This window comes from Haliotis rubra, unplaced genomic scaffold (assembly GCF_003918875.1).
Source record: "Haliotis rubra isolate DU_JTF1 unplaced genomic scaffold, ASM391887v1 Scf46, whole genome shotgun sequence".
Lineage (NCBI taxonomy): Eukaryota > Metazoa > Mollusca > Gastropoda > Lepetellida > Haliotidae > Haliotis > Haliotis rubra.
The window spans coordinates 2,813,039-2,826,462 of NW_025767146.1; the positions used below are offsets into that span (position 1 = coordinate 2,813,039).

Consider the following 13,424-nt stretch of genomic DNA (forward strand, 5'->3'; position numbering starts at 1 on the left):
AGATGATAGTAACAATGTTTGTGTGGACGGTCAGACTGTATGATGCTGTAGGCGAGTAACACGACCGCGATGATGTTTGTGTGACGGTCAGACTGTATGATGCTGTAGATGATAGTAACATGACACGCTACAGTGATGTTTGTGTGACGGTCAGACTGTATGATGCTGTAGACGATAGTAACACGACACGCTACAGTGATGTTTGTGTGACGGTCAGACTGTATGATGCTGTAGACGATAGTAAGAAAGCACGCTACAGTGATGTTTGTGTGACGATCGGTCTGTATGATGCTGTAGACGAGAGTAACACGACACGCTACAGTGATGTTTGTGTGACGGTCAGACTGTATGATGCTGTAGATGATAGTAACATGACACGCTTCAGTGATGTTTGTGTGACGGTCAGACTGTATGATGCTGTAGACGATAGTAACAAAGCACGCTACAGTGATGTTTGTGTGACGGTCAGACTGTATGATGCTGTAGACGAGAGTAACAAAGCATGCTACAGTGATGTTTGTGTGACGATCGGTCTGTATGATGCTGTAGACGAGAGTAACACGACACGCTACAGTGATGTTTGTGTGACGGTCAGACTGTATGATGCTGTAGACGAGAGTAACATGACACGCTACAGTGAGATGTTTGTGTGACGATCAGTCTGGATCGTACTCTTGAAAATGGGAGCAGTGTATGCCCCGCCTAAGTCTACTGAAACATGAGGTAGTTTGTTCATATACTGAGGGGAAAAAATAAGCGATACAAAGCTTGTGAAGAAACCTTGGAAAAATATAAAGGAACACTTGTGCTTTCATGTGATCCCTTATTTTTTTTCCCTCAGTACATGTGTACTAGTGTAGCAGGGAAGGTGTACTGGTGTAGCAGGGAAGGTGTACTGGTGTACAGAAAAGACAGACACTGGAATTGCTGAGTACTCTACTTGCAGGGATATTGTCAGTTGTTGCAGATTATTTATTTTCGCAATTATTTATTGACATGTTGCATATGTTTTTGTATTATATAACGTGTATATTTTAGCAGTCTAATGTGCCAAGGAAGGTACGCTTTTGTTGAATGCAGAATAGCATGTATGATGCTGTACTTCATTAAACTTCTTTGAGTCGCGTTTTAGAAGATGGGAAGTGCAGGAATGACAAATTTTATGGATAACAACTTCTTTTATTTCATGAGTGCAACATTTCGATATAGATTGTCATTATTTTACTTCATTATACCTTGAAAAGTGTTTTAACTGATGAAATAATTGAATGGATGTTTTAAGTTATGATGAGAATGATGTTTTGCAGTTGTAAACATTTGGGCTATGTAGCTAGTCTGACTACTGGTGTGTTGGTCCGGACATGAGAGCCTTATGGTAACTGTACTCACACAGGGCAGTGGGCCAGTGTGTAGCCAACACTGGAACAATCTGTTCTTCAGATAGGTCAATGCTTGTCTTGTTGAAACACAAGAAACGTTGGCATCTAACATTTTGAACTGAACAGCTGTCACAGTAGCTTTCAATGAAATACAAGTTCCTGATCACAGATTTACACAATCATATTTTGCCAAACATTTTATTTTTGTAATATTACATGAAATATGGTATTTTATGATGTTTGTAAAATAGTTTTAATTGAAATTTTTTAGTACAATTCTATGGTTCTACCTGTCATTACTGACATAAGATAAGGTGGCTTTGGTTCTGTGAATCTTGAATGTAACTGTTGTCCAGAAAGTGTGTCCCAGGAGTCCTTAGAAGCATGGCTGTGGGCTGGAGGACACTGGGGACCACCACAGAATGACAGCTGTTGTCTGAGACTGTCCATGAAGCACTGACACACCACCAGCTGAATGCTGTAGGCAGGACGCTGTAAATTAAGGCTGTCAGTAAGGTGTAGAACACCATTAACTCACCAACTGATCTTGTATCGGAAATACAATCAAAATATGGTATTTTATATATATGTTAGCTATGTCCTTCCCATGCTGCTCTAAAATAGAAAGAAACACGGCATCTTGTGGCAAGTGAGCATTGTGTCCAGGCAATGGGAATCTGAAGTGTTGTCATCTCTCAACGTCATGCACTGTTAATTTTGCACCAGCAGTCTTGTAGTGTTATACATCTGTTATATATAGTAATACAGAGGAGATGTGGTGGTATTTTTATATGACTGTCATTAGAGTGTCACTCAGAATAACATCATGGTTTAACACTGTCCTGCATACAGGAGTGAACTTCATGTGATTTATACCCTTTATTTGGCTCTGTCGTAAAGCTTTGCACCTGGATGTATGCAGAGAAAATTGATTATAGGAAGCGTTGTACATGTGGCAGACGTTCCACTGCAAAAAGCAGTTGGCAACAAGTATAAACTGTATTTTGTATGGACTGAAATGCATGATGGATTCTTTAGTATTTGAAGCCTTTGCCTCATTCAACTCAGATCCTTTGATCCGATATGATACCTCTCTGTATAGATCTGACACCCCTCTAGAAAGTGACATCAGGTGACCTTGAGGTAGTCCACTTAGGGAATCCATTTAAGGTTGATGCTTCAGTTTCAGAAAGTTTCAGGGGCGGTGGGGTAGCCTAATGGTTAAAGCGTTGGCTCGTCACGCCGAAGACCCGGGTTCGAATCCCCACATGGGTACAATGTGTGAAGCCCATTTCTGGTGTCCCCCGCCGTGATGTTGCTGGAATATTGCTAAAAGCGGCGTAAAACCAAACTCAGTCAGTCAGTCAGAAAGTTTCAGAAACAAACAGAAAACAAACAGTTCTGAATGTAAATAATAAAGGCCATGCCATTAACATCTTGCATAAGAATCCACAAGATTCAAGTCCTCTTCAGGTCTTGCATAGAGGGGCTGTCAGATGTTCAGAACGATGTCATATTGGAGTTAAGCATGTTTATGAGATTGTGTTTCCTAAGCCTTGTTCTCCCAGGTAAGATGTGCATCGCGTGTCATAATATTGACTATATGTATAGGTGCCCATGCTTGTCTTCCTGTGCTTTAATCAAACTGTTAGCACTCCTGACTGGAACAATAAGCTTGCAGGAAAGTTATGCAAGCTTGAAACACAGACATGCCAAAAACTTAAATAGCATGGAACTATTATTCTTGATTTTAACAGTAGATATATCTACAGTATTGTCACTTTGTGCTTTCCCTGTGCACCTGTAAGGTAGGTATACAGAGTGGTACGAAGAAAATGGGTGTTTTCGTGAGCTTTCCAGTGTGTTGACAGTTATGTCCCTTAACTTTAATTTGCTTAAACCATTTGAACATAATTCTTGGTTAGATGCATCATAATAGAAGTGTAGAAGACAGCTGTGTTCAGTCATCGATTCCCCTTGCTTTGTGACTCAGTATGGTGCATGCATCATAGATGTTGACAGCAGTAACCTGTATGTTTCTGCCACATGGATAGGAACTGTGAGGGTCAATTGTTAAATTGCTACTGTATTAATTACTGAGTTTTGAAATGGCTCTTGTGGGAATTCCTTTTGAAGGAAAACCAAAATCAATTAACAAAAATATATTTTATTTGATCTTAATGTCTGTTCATGAAAACCATAAATGTTTCATCATAATATGAGGTGTTTGTGTAGAACTTTCAGTCATGAGGATATCATTTTGATAATTTCTGTCTCATGTCAGGTGAGCTACTGCTTTGTGTTTTATCGAAAGGTTCTGATGTTTTTTCTGTGTTCAGATGGTGATGTGGGTATCAGCTGTTGCAATCTGAGCATGCTCGCATAAGATGTCAGTTATTAGTGTACTAGGACACTGTCCACAAAAGCCGACTTAGTGCTAAGGTGATCCTAACTCCCATACTATAGAGATTTGTGACAATCATAGCGCTAAGATCACTTTGTTGAACAGTCTGCTGGTGTCATTTTGAATTCAAGTCTTCTCTAGAAAAAGCTGTCAGAATTGATGGTGGTGATTTAAAAGTTTAGTAAATGATTATCCTACTTTTGTTGCATTTGATCCTGTTCTAACCTGGAGTCATTATAAGAATTTGATGGTTTTATAAAACCTCCACTGCTCAGAACTGAAATCCTGGAGCATTGTCAGTTTAGGTATTCTATCTGATGGTTGTTTTATTCATCACATATCTATTTTCTTGTAATTTTACCATGTAGATGTATGTATTTTTATTTGAAGATGGATTGTTTGTAGTACTTATTTGTTGGTATGTATATATGTGTTGAAGATTGTTGAAGTTTATATTCCTGTGTGTTGAAGCATGTATCTTGGAATCAAGTAGTATATTGATGTGCAATGTGTCCACGATCTGTATGCAAGAACTGGCCAAAACTTCGTTCTAGTTGTGTATATCAGCTGCCCCTTTTCAGTGTATATCAGCTGCGCCTTTTTTTTATATGTATATGAGATGCCCACTTTTCCGTTTATATCAGCTGCCCCTTTTCTGTGTGTATCAGCTGCCCCCTTTTGTCTGTTTAGAAATACTGGGAAATCAGTGGCAGGGTTATTTATCTTTAAGGTCCCATGGGAATGTTTCACAAGAAGATCATGGTGCTACTATTGTAACTCCCATCCCACAAATAGTATTATATAACAGGGACCTGATCCTCCAGCGAACTGTCCCAACAGACCTGATCCTCCAGCAAACTGTCCCTACAGACCTGATCCTCCAGCAAACTGTCCCGACAGACCTGATCCTCCAGCAAACTGTCCCGACAGACCTGATCCTCCAGCAAACTGTCCCGACAGACCTGATCCTCCAGCAAACTGTCCCAACAGACGTGATCCTCCAGCAAACTCTCCCGACAGACCTGATCCTTCAGCAAACTGTCCCGACAGACCTGATCTTTCAGCAAACTGTCCCGACAGACCTGATCCTCCAGTAAACTCTCCCGACAGACCTGATCCTCCAGCAAACTCTCCCGATAGACCTGATCCTTCAGCAAACTCTCCCGACAGACCTGATCCTCCAGCAAACTGTCCCAACAGACCTGATCCTCCAGCAAACTGTCCCGACAGACCTGATCTACAGCAAACTGTCCCGACAGACCTGATCCTCCAGCAAACTGTCCCGGCAAACCTGATCCTCCAGCAAACTGTCCCGACAGACCTGATCCTCCAGCAAACTCTCCCGACAGACCTGATCCTCCAGCAAACTCTCCTGACAGACCTGATCCTCCAGCAAACTCTCCCGACAGAATTGATCCTCCAGCAAACTGTCCCAACAGACCTGATCCTCAAGCAAACTCTCCCGACAGACCTGATTTACAGCAAACTGTCCCGACAGACGTGATCCTCCAGCAAACTGTCCCGACAGACCTGATCCTCCAGCAAACTCTCCCGACAGACCTGATCCTCCAGCAAACTGTCCCGACAGACCTGATCCTTCAGCAAACTGTCCCGACAGACCTGATTTACAGCAAACTGTCCCGACAGACCTGATCCTCCAGCAAACTCTCCCGACAGAATTGATCCTCCAGCAAACTCTCCAGACAGACCTGATCCTCCAGCAAACTCTCCCGACAGACCTGATCCTCCAGCAAACTGTCCCGACAGACCTGATCTCAGCAAACTGTCCCGACAGACCTGATCCTCCAGCAAACTCTCCCGACAGACCTGATCCTCCAGCAAACTCTCCCGACAGACCTGATCCTCCAGCAAACTCTCCCGACAGACCTGATCCTCCAGCAAACTGTCCCGACAGACCTGATCCTCCAGCAAACTGTCCCGACAGACCTGATCCTCCAGCAAACTCTCCCGACAGACCTGATCCTCCAGCAAACTCTCCCGACAGACCTGATCCTCCAGCAAACTCTCCCGACAGACCTGATCCTCCACAGCAAATCTCCAGCAAACTCCCCGACAGACCTGATCCTCCAGCAAACTGTCCCGACAGACCTGATCCTCCAGCAAACTCTCCCGACAGACCTGATCCTCCAGCAAACTCTCCCGACAGACCTGATCCTCCAGCAAACTGTCCCCGACAGACCTGATCCTCCAGCAAACTCTCCCGACAGACCTGATCCTCCCGACAGACCTGATCCTCCAGCAAACTCTCCGACAGACCTGATCCTCCAGCAAACTGTCCCGACAGACCTGATCCTCCAGCAAACTGTCCCCGACAGACCTGATCCTCCAGCAAACTGTCCCGACAGACCTGATCCTCCAGCAAACTGTCCCGACAGACCTGATCCTCCAGCAAACTCTCCCGACAGACCTGATCCTCCAGCAAACTCTCCCGACAGACCTGATCCTCCAGCAAACTGTCCCGACAGACCTGATCCTCCAGCAAACTCTCCCGACAGACCTGATCCTCCAGCAAACTCTCCCGACAGACCTGATCCTCCCGACAGACCTGATCCTTCAGCAAACTGTCCCGACAGACCTGATCCTCCAGCAAACTGTCCCGACAGACCTGATCCTCCAGCAAACTGTCCCGACAGACCTGATCCTCCAGCAAACTGTCCCGACAGACCTGATCCTCCAGCAAACTCTCCCGACAGACCTGATCCTCCAGCAAACTCTCCCGACAGACCTGATCCTCCAGCAAACTGTCCGACAGACCTGATCCTCCAGCAAACTCTCCCGACACCTCCAGCAAACTCCAGACCCTGATCCTCAGCAAACTCTCCCGACAGACCTGATCCTCCAGCAAACTCTCCCGACAGACCTGATCCTCCAGCAAACTCTCCCGACAGAGCTGATCCTCCAGCAAACTCTCCCGACAGACCTGATCCTCCAGCAAACTGTCCCGACAGACCTGATCCTCCAGCCAACTCTCCCGACAGACCTGATCCTCCAGCAAACTCTCCCGACAGACCTGATCCTCCAGCAAACTCCCGACAGACCTGATCCTCCAGCAAACTCTCCCGACAGACCTGATCCTCCAGCAAACTCTCCCGAAAGAGCTGATCCTCCAGCAAACTCTCCCGGCAGACCTGATCCTCCAGCAAACTGTCCCGACAGACCCGATCCTCCAGCAAACTCTCCCCTACAGATCCTCCAGCAAACTGTCCCGACAGACCCGATCCTCCAGCAAACTCTCCGACTGACTGATCCTCCAGCAAACTCTCCCAGCAGAAAGACCTGATCCTCCAGCAAACTCTCCCGACAGACCTCCAGCAAACTCTGATCCTCCAGCAAACTCTCCCGACAGACCTGATCCTCCAGCAAACTGTCCCGACACACCTGATCCTCCAGCAAACTGTCCCAACAGACCTGATCCTTCAGCAAACTGTCCCGACAGACGTGATCTACAGCAAACTGTCCCGACAGACCTGATCCTTCAGCAAACTGTCCCGACAGACCTGATCCTTCAGCAAACTGTCCCGACAGACCTGATCCTCCAGCCAACTCTCCCGACAGAATTGATCCTCCAGCAAACTCTCCCGACAGACCTGATCCTCCAGCAAACTCTCCCGACAGACCTTATCGTCCAGCAAACTCTTCCGACAGACCTGATCCTTCAGCAAACTCTCCTGACAGACGTGATCCTCCAGCAAACTGTCCCGACAGACCTGATCCTTCAGCAAAATGTCCCGACAGACCCGATCCTCCAGCAAACTATCCCCACAGACCTGATCCTCCAGCAAACTGTCCCGACAGACCTGATCCTCCAGCAATCTCTCCCGACAGACCTGATCCTCCAGCAATCTCTCCCGACAGACCTGATCCTCCAGCAAACTGTCCCGACAGACCCGATCCTCCAGCAAACTATCCCGACAGACCTGATCCTCCAGCAAACTCTCCCGACAGACTTGATCCTCCAGCAAACTCTCCCGACAGAATTGATCCTCCAGCAAACTCTCCCGACAGACCTGATCCTCCAGCAAACTATCCCGACAGACCTGATCTTTCAGCAAACTGTCCCGACAGACCTGATCCTCCAGCAATCTCTCCCGACAGACCTGATCCTCCAGCAAACTGTCCCGACAGACCTGATCCTCCAGCAAACTCTCCCGACAGAATTGATCCTCCAGCAAACTCTCCCGACAGAATTGATCCTCCAGCAAACTGACCCGACAGACCTGATTTACAGCAAACTGTCCCGACAGACCTGATCTTTCAGCAAACTGTCGAAACAGACCTTATCCCTATGGACTATAGGACTCTCCAGATCCTCCAGGAGACTGTCCCTTAAGACCATATGATTCACCCCATCCTCCAGCAGACTGTCCCGACAGATTTGATCCTCCAGTAAACAGTCAAAACAGACCTGATCCTCAAACAGACTGTCCCTGAAGATGATAGAACCCTCCAGATCCAACAGTTGACTGCCCTTACAGATCTGATCCTCCTGGAGACTGTCCCTTAAGATCATATGATTCACCCCATCCTCCAGCAGATTGTCCCTACAGAGTATCGGACTCTCCTGATCCACCTGTAGACTGTCCCTACATACTATGGGACTCTCCTGATCCTCCTGTCATACAAGACGTTATCAAGGGGTAGCCCAGTGCAGACGTTCCTGGTCTAGGCTTCAGGTGCAACCACCATGGGTTTTTATACAGGGAGAGAATGACATGAGATTAGGCTAGAGTGTTAGAAGTTAGCATGCAGCAGTCACTTGTTGACAGACTTGTTAGGACACTGAAAAGTCTCTTATGTCCCTTGAGGAGAAACAAAATGACTTGGGCTAGTCGGCGACTTGTAATTTGTATACCTGAAGTGTTCAGTGGTCTACTTCAGGCCTTTCAGGAAAAGGAAACGAAATGACAGACAGGTGAGATAGGATTTACAGTATCAATACGAAGAGACTGTTTTGATTATTGTGATTTCTGCATTGTTTGTCAAAGATTGCTCGCCATCTGTACTAACATTGAAACATGAATACATAAAGTATGTACAACAAACCAAGTGTGTTTAGTTTCAATACAGTGTATGTACCCTATTTTTAGACAACTACTTTTACGAAGTAGAAGCAATTCATTACCGTTGAGCGGTCTGTCAGTGAGATTCATTCCAAGTCTTGCCTTTCTTACAATTACTGCTTGGATCATCAAGCTGTATAAATAGGGGCATAACTACATATCTTTGATTTGTAAATATAGATGACCAGGTCTTTGAATGGAATTTAGAAGTGATACACATAAGGAAGGGAATTTTATGGATGTCAACTTCTTTATTATGAGGAACACAATGTTTCAGAATAAACTTACTCCTTCATCAGATGATGAATGAGTAAGTAAGTACATACTCACATACATGTTCCTCATAATAAAGAAGTTGACATCCCTATAATTCCCTCAATATACCCACCATATAGATGGAATATTGCTCAATATACATGATGATTCTTATCTTCCTGATAAACAGAGTTTCTTTATGTCGCAACCGACATTATAAGTCAGAACATGTTCATTTGTTCTTGTTCACTGACGTGAGTGAGACATATCATCATTCCCAGTTGCTTGGGTTGATGCTCTAGACATGAATTATGGGGTTGTCTGGTCCAGACTTGATTATTGAATGTCTTCCATCATAAAGCCGGAATATTGATGTGTGGCATTAAGGAACTATCAGAGCTCCAGATAAGCTGCGTATTTGTGTATACTACGCTATAGAAAAGTTGAAATACGCAAGAAAAATAAATGCCAGCGTATGAAAAACACTAAATATTTACGTTTACGCTATGTTAAAATAAGAATGAGTATTTACCCAATACATCAAAATTATGTTGGTATCGTATCAATTCAAGACAATTGAAACAAACTTTTCCATCTCCAAATATTCGCGATTAAAATATTCTTGAAAATTCTAAACGCAATTAAGATGCTCAATGCAGATAGAATACCAGTCATTGTTTGTTAACCCTTCACTGGTTGGTCAATCTATAAATAGCGACTAGTCAATTAGCTGTTTCCTCCGTACATGTCCTGTAAACAAAGCAAGCATGGTCAAAAGCTTCCATACGCTCAAAGTAAAATATCTAGGGTTCTTTACGCTACAAACATAAAACAACTTCATTAGAGGACTGCTGGATGAACTTATATTATGCTGTTTCTAAATCATAATCAATTCCCGGTGATATCTTAAATGAACTTGTAACATTAGCTGTTCTCGGCGAGGTAGTGAAAAAACTCGATGGGAACAAGGTTTTGAGAAAAAACAGCAATTGCTACGTGGAAAAGAAAATATCCATGGTTAATTTTGAATAAAAAAAGGTCATATGAGGTCATGTTGTAGTGTGTGTCAGGCACACCTCTTACACTTGTTATTTGAAATGAATACCCGGATCTTGAAATCGGAAATACCCCCTTAGTTTAAAAAGTATGGGTATCATACCCACATGGCCAAAGGCTTATCTGGAGCTCTGAACAATTAAGCAAATTCATTTATTGTCATCTTCAGCTGATTGCAAGAGCTTTCTATGTGTAATGCCCATCGTGTTTGCAGTCAGCTGCTGTGCCACTTGGGGACATGTTAAACGTCACCATGTCAGTTATAACTAACATATTCATAGGTTTGCCAAGGCAAAAATACTCAGAATGCTATCACAATCCTTTTCCAATAATGATACTCTATTGAATTACCAATAATTTTGTCCAGTATCACAACCTTATTGCACTAGTAAGAGTACCTCCTCTTCTTTCCCCATACTGGCCGAAATGTGTCTGCCCTCTTTAAACACTATGCTGAAGGATCAACGGTTAATGACAGAGTTTTGTTGCAAAGTTAGCTATGATTTGTGAGGTGTTTACTCTAGTCAGTGTAGCACATCCTCGATTAACCCATTGTGATCAAGTAGCTGAAGGCAGCTGCACTCACAGGGCACCAAGGTTGGATGTACAATGACATTTGACTGTTTCAACAGGACTTCAAATTAAACTGCAATGCGAAGATACCAGTAAAAAGCAAATGATCAAATGTGTGGTAGTGGGAGTATGTATTACATCACAGAATAAACCAAGAGGCTAATAGTGAGGTGTTTCTCAGTGTTCACAAATGTTTGACCTAGAACTGGCAAAATCATTGTATTGGCAGTAACCTTATAGCAAAGAAATCTTACTTATTTGTTGTCCTCAACTGTCAAATTATAGGTTTATGTTTGTAATATTTGGTGTTCAGAAATTGGTGGTAAATACTGATTGAAACACTCGTAATATGTACAGATATCGTCTGTTGAATATTTGGTGTTCAGAAATTGGTGGTAAATACTGATTGAAACACTCATAATATGTACAGATATCGTCTGTTGATGGAACCTCGCCACTATTGGCTGGAAAATTGTTGATGCGGCATAAGGCAATATTCATTCATTCATTCATTCATTCATTATTGATGGAATAGCATCTTTTTTGCAAGTATGGTGTGTGTATTGCTAAATGTGATCTAATCCAGTGAATGGCTCATGTCTTCATGATGCAAAAAAACTTCAGTTCTTTCAACTCCCATATAAAACTGTTTCAGTCTGCTGTCATATAAACACCAAAGCTTGTTTTCTATAGATATTAATAATACATAAAAAGCCCAAAAAATAGATATTCTTTACTATATACATGTATTACTGAAATATTTACTGTATATTTCCAGAAGAAATGTGATATAGCTTTTGTGGTATTGGCAAGTTCAGACTGGATCTAACTTTCACTAAATTGGAATTCTTTAGCACCTTGGACCTGTGTCAATGCAGACTTTCTTCAAACAATAAACTAACAGTGATACAAATGAGGCATTAAACACATTATGATTCTAGCTTGGTGTTTACAGAGAGTATTTGTCCTGCCCAACATGGATGATGCCATGGTTCCCTTCTTTCCTGCGATTGTTCTGGGCCCTGGATGAAACTCTCCATTGATGTTGGGGATAAAGGTATCACCCACCACTAGGTCAAGAACCAGGTTTACAGACAATATGCTTACAATTAAACTAATTATTTTCAAAATAACCTATGAATTGTGATTTCTTCCAAGTTAGTCAACTTTCTTACTTATATGGGGCATCTGTATTGGATTTGAAGATCATGCTTGGTGTCTTGGCAGATCGCATGTCATCAGACCCAAAACATGTTCTCATAATTCAGAAACTGTGACAACCAGTTTCGGAATTTGGCTGTAATATTGCCGACTGCACCATTTAACATTTCACTCCTTGCAGTTATAGATAGGTTGTTGACAGTCTCAATTCCAACAAGGATCCATGTGTATATGTAATGACTAGACTCTCCATAATGATAGCTTTGAAAAAAACTGATGATAAAATGTCAACTTTGAATGATTGCTTTGTGCTAATGAATATGATCGAGATCTAACCAAGCATGTGTTTGTAAATTAAAGTTGTATGTGATATCCTGTCCTAAGTTACGCCTGCTCAACAGGACTGACTGACTGACTGAGTTAAGTTTTACGCCGCTTTTAGCAATATTCCAGCAATATCACGGCGGGGGACACCAGAAATGGGCTTAACACATTGTGCCCATGTGGGCAATCGAACCCGGGTGTTCGGCATGACGAGTCAACGCTTTAACCACTAGGCTACCCAACCGCCCCTGCTCAACAGGAATTGTGGACTGTGTTCACAGTACATCCAACATAGGGTGAAACAGTTTCAGAATGAGCAATGATCAGAAACCTACCCTTACCCAGTCCAAGTTTGTACAGTTCATTGTAAAGTCATCTATCGTCGATATTGTCCGAACATATACATGTGCCATTTCTTCAGTGTTATGTTACGAGTCGACAAGCTAATGCCAATTGTGAGGTGGAGAATTTATCTTGAATAAACCTGCTAAATAAATATGCTATTGTAATTATTTATAGTTTCCTGTGAGAAAATGGGACAGAAAACATGTTTCTGGAGAGCAGACTTGTGAGGCAAGGATGTTACATGGGTAAGTTTCACAAAGCCATCTTGATGCTACAACTGTCGTATGTTCATACTAGTAGCACTGCCATTCCCTTCAAGAGACCCTGCTGATTGTATTGTCACTGCCCTGACAGGAGGGAGCTTTGCTCGTGTTTCCAGCCACAGGTCTGCCTGTAACAACCTGACGTGTTTACGGGCCACTGTGACGAAACTGGGCTATTACAGACATAGTATTGCACTGACTGTTACAAAAATTAATGGGTTATCTTTTTCATGTTGGCCTCTTGTCACATGACCAAGAAATTAAACGGACTGAAGGAAAGACATCTAATAAACATATATTGCTGTCATTTACAAAACAGACTTTATTACTAACTAGCAGTAATAACAGGAGATTATAAACGTACAAAGAACTTTTCCCATTAGACTAAGTGCCAAGATGTGCATCTTTACTTGGTCTTCAACATGACAGCATGAAAAAAATCACTCACAACACACTTCACAATAAGCTTGCAGGCTCAAGCTTTGGAGACATATAATTTCACAGATCTATTTAACACTTTACTTTGAACAGATGTGTTAATTATTGCCAGTCTTCAGAACACTGCACAGCCCAAAGTAGAGAT

The 13,424-nt window shown here is 43.0% G+C and overlaps 1 protein-coding gene and 1 long non-coding RNA gene across 4 annotated transcripts; both read right to left on the reverse strand.

The window, feature by feature from the left end:
- Window positions 1-5,073: 5,073 nt before the first annotated feature.
- LOC124290176 lies at window positions 5,074-5,804 on the reverse strand. Of its 3 annotated transcripts, none has more exons than XR_006901846.1 (3): window positions 5,791-5,804; window positions 5,284-5,403; window positions 5,074-5,104 (listed from the first exon to the last, which is right to left on the reverse strand). It is a non-coding gene; the product is annotated as an uncharacterized LOC124290176 (long non-coding RNA). The 3 variants fall into 3 exon arrangements; XR_006901845.1 differs by lacking the exon at window positions 5,791-5,804 and adding an exon at window positions 5,671-5,758; XR_006901847.1 differs by lacking the exon at window positions 5,791-5,804 and adding an exon at window positions 5,701-5,747.
- Window positions 5,805-7,092: 1,288 nt separating this feature from the next.
- Window positions 7,093-10,591, reverse strand: LOC124290217. The gene is made up of 3 exons (XM_046726930.1): window positions 10,574-10,591; window positions 8,111-8,416; window positions 7,093-7,574 (listed from the first exon to the last, which is right to left on the reverse strand). The coding sequence occupies exons 1-3, from the start codon at window positions 10,589-10,591 to the stop codon at window positions 7,248-7,250; spliced, it is 651 nt and encodes a 216-aa protein (XP_046582886.1). The 3' UTR covers window positions 7,093-7,247.
- Window positions 10,592-13,424: the final 2,833 nt, after the last annotated feature.

Bases quoted from the DNA above. Each gene is read 5' to 3' on its own strand.
- LOC124290217 (XM_046726930.1), bottom strand. The intron at 7,575-8,110 runs CTGGAGAGTCCT...TTGCTGGAGGAT, and splicing joins GGGACAGTCTCCTGGAGGAT to CAGGTCTGTGGGGATAGTTT.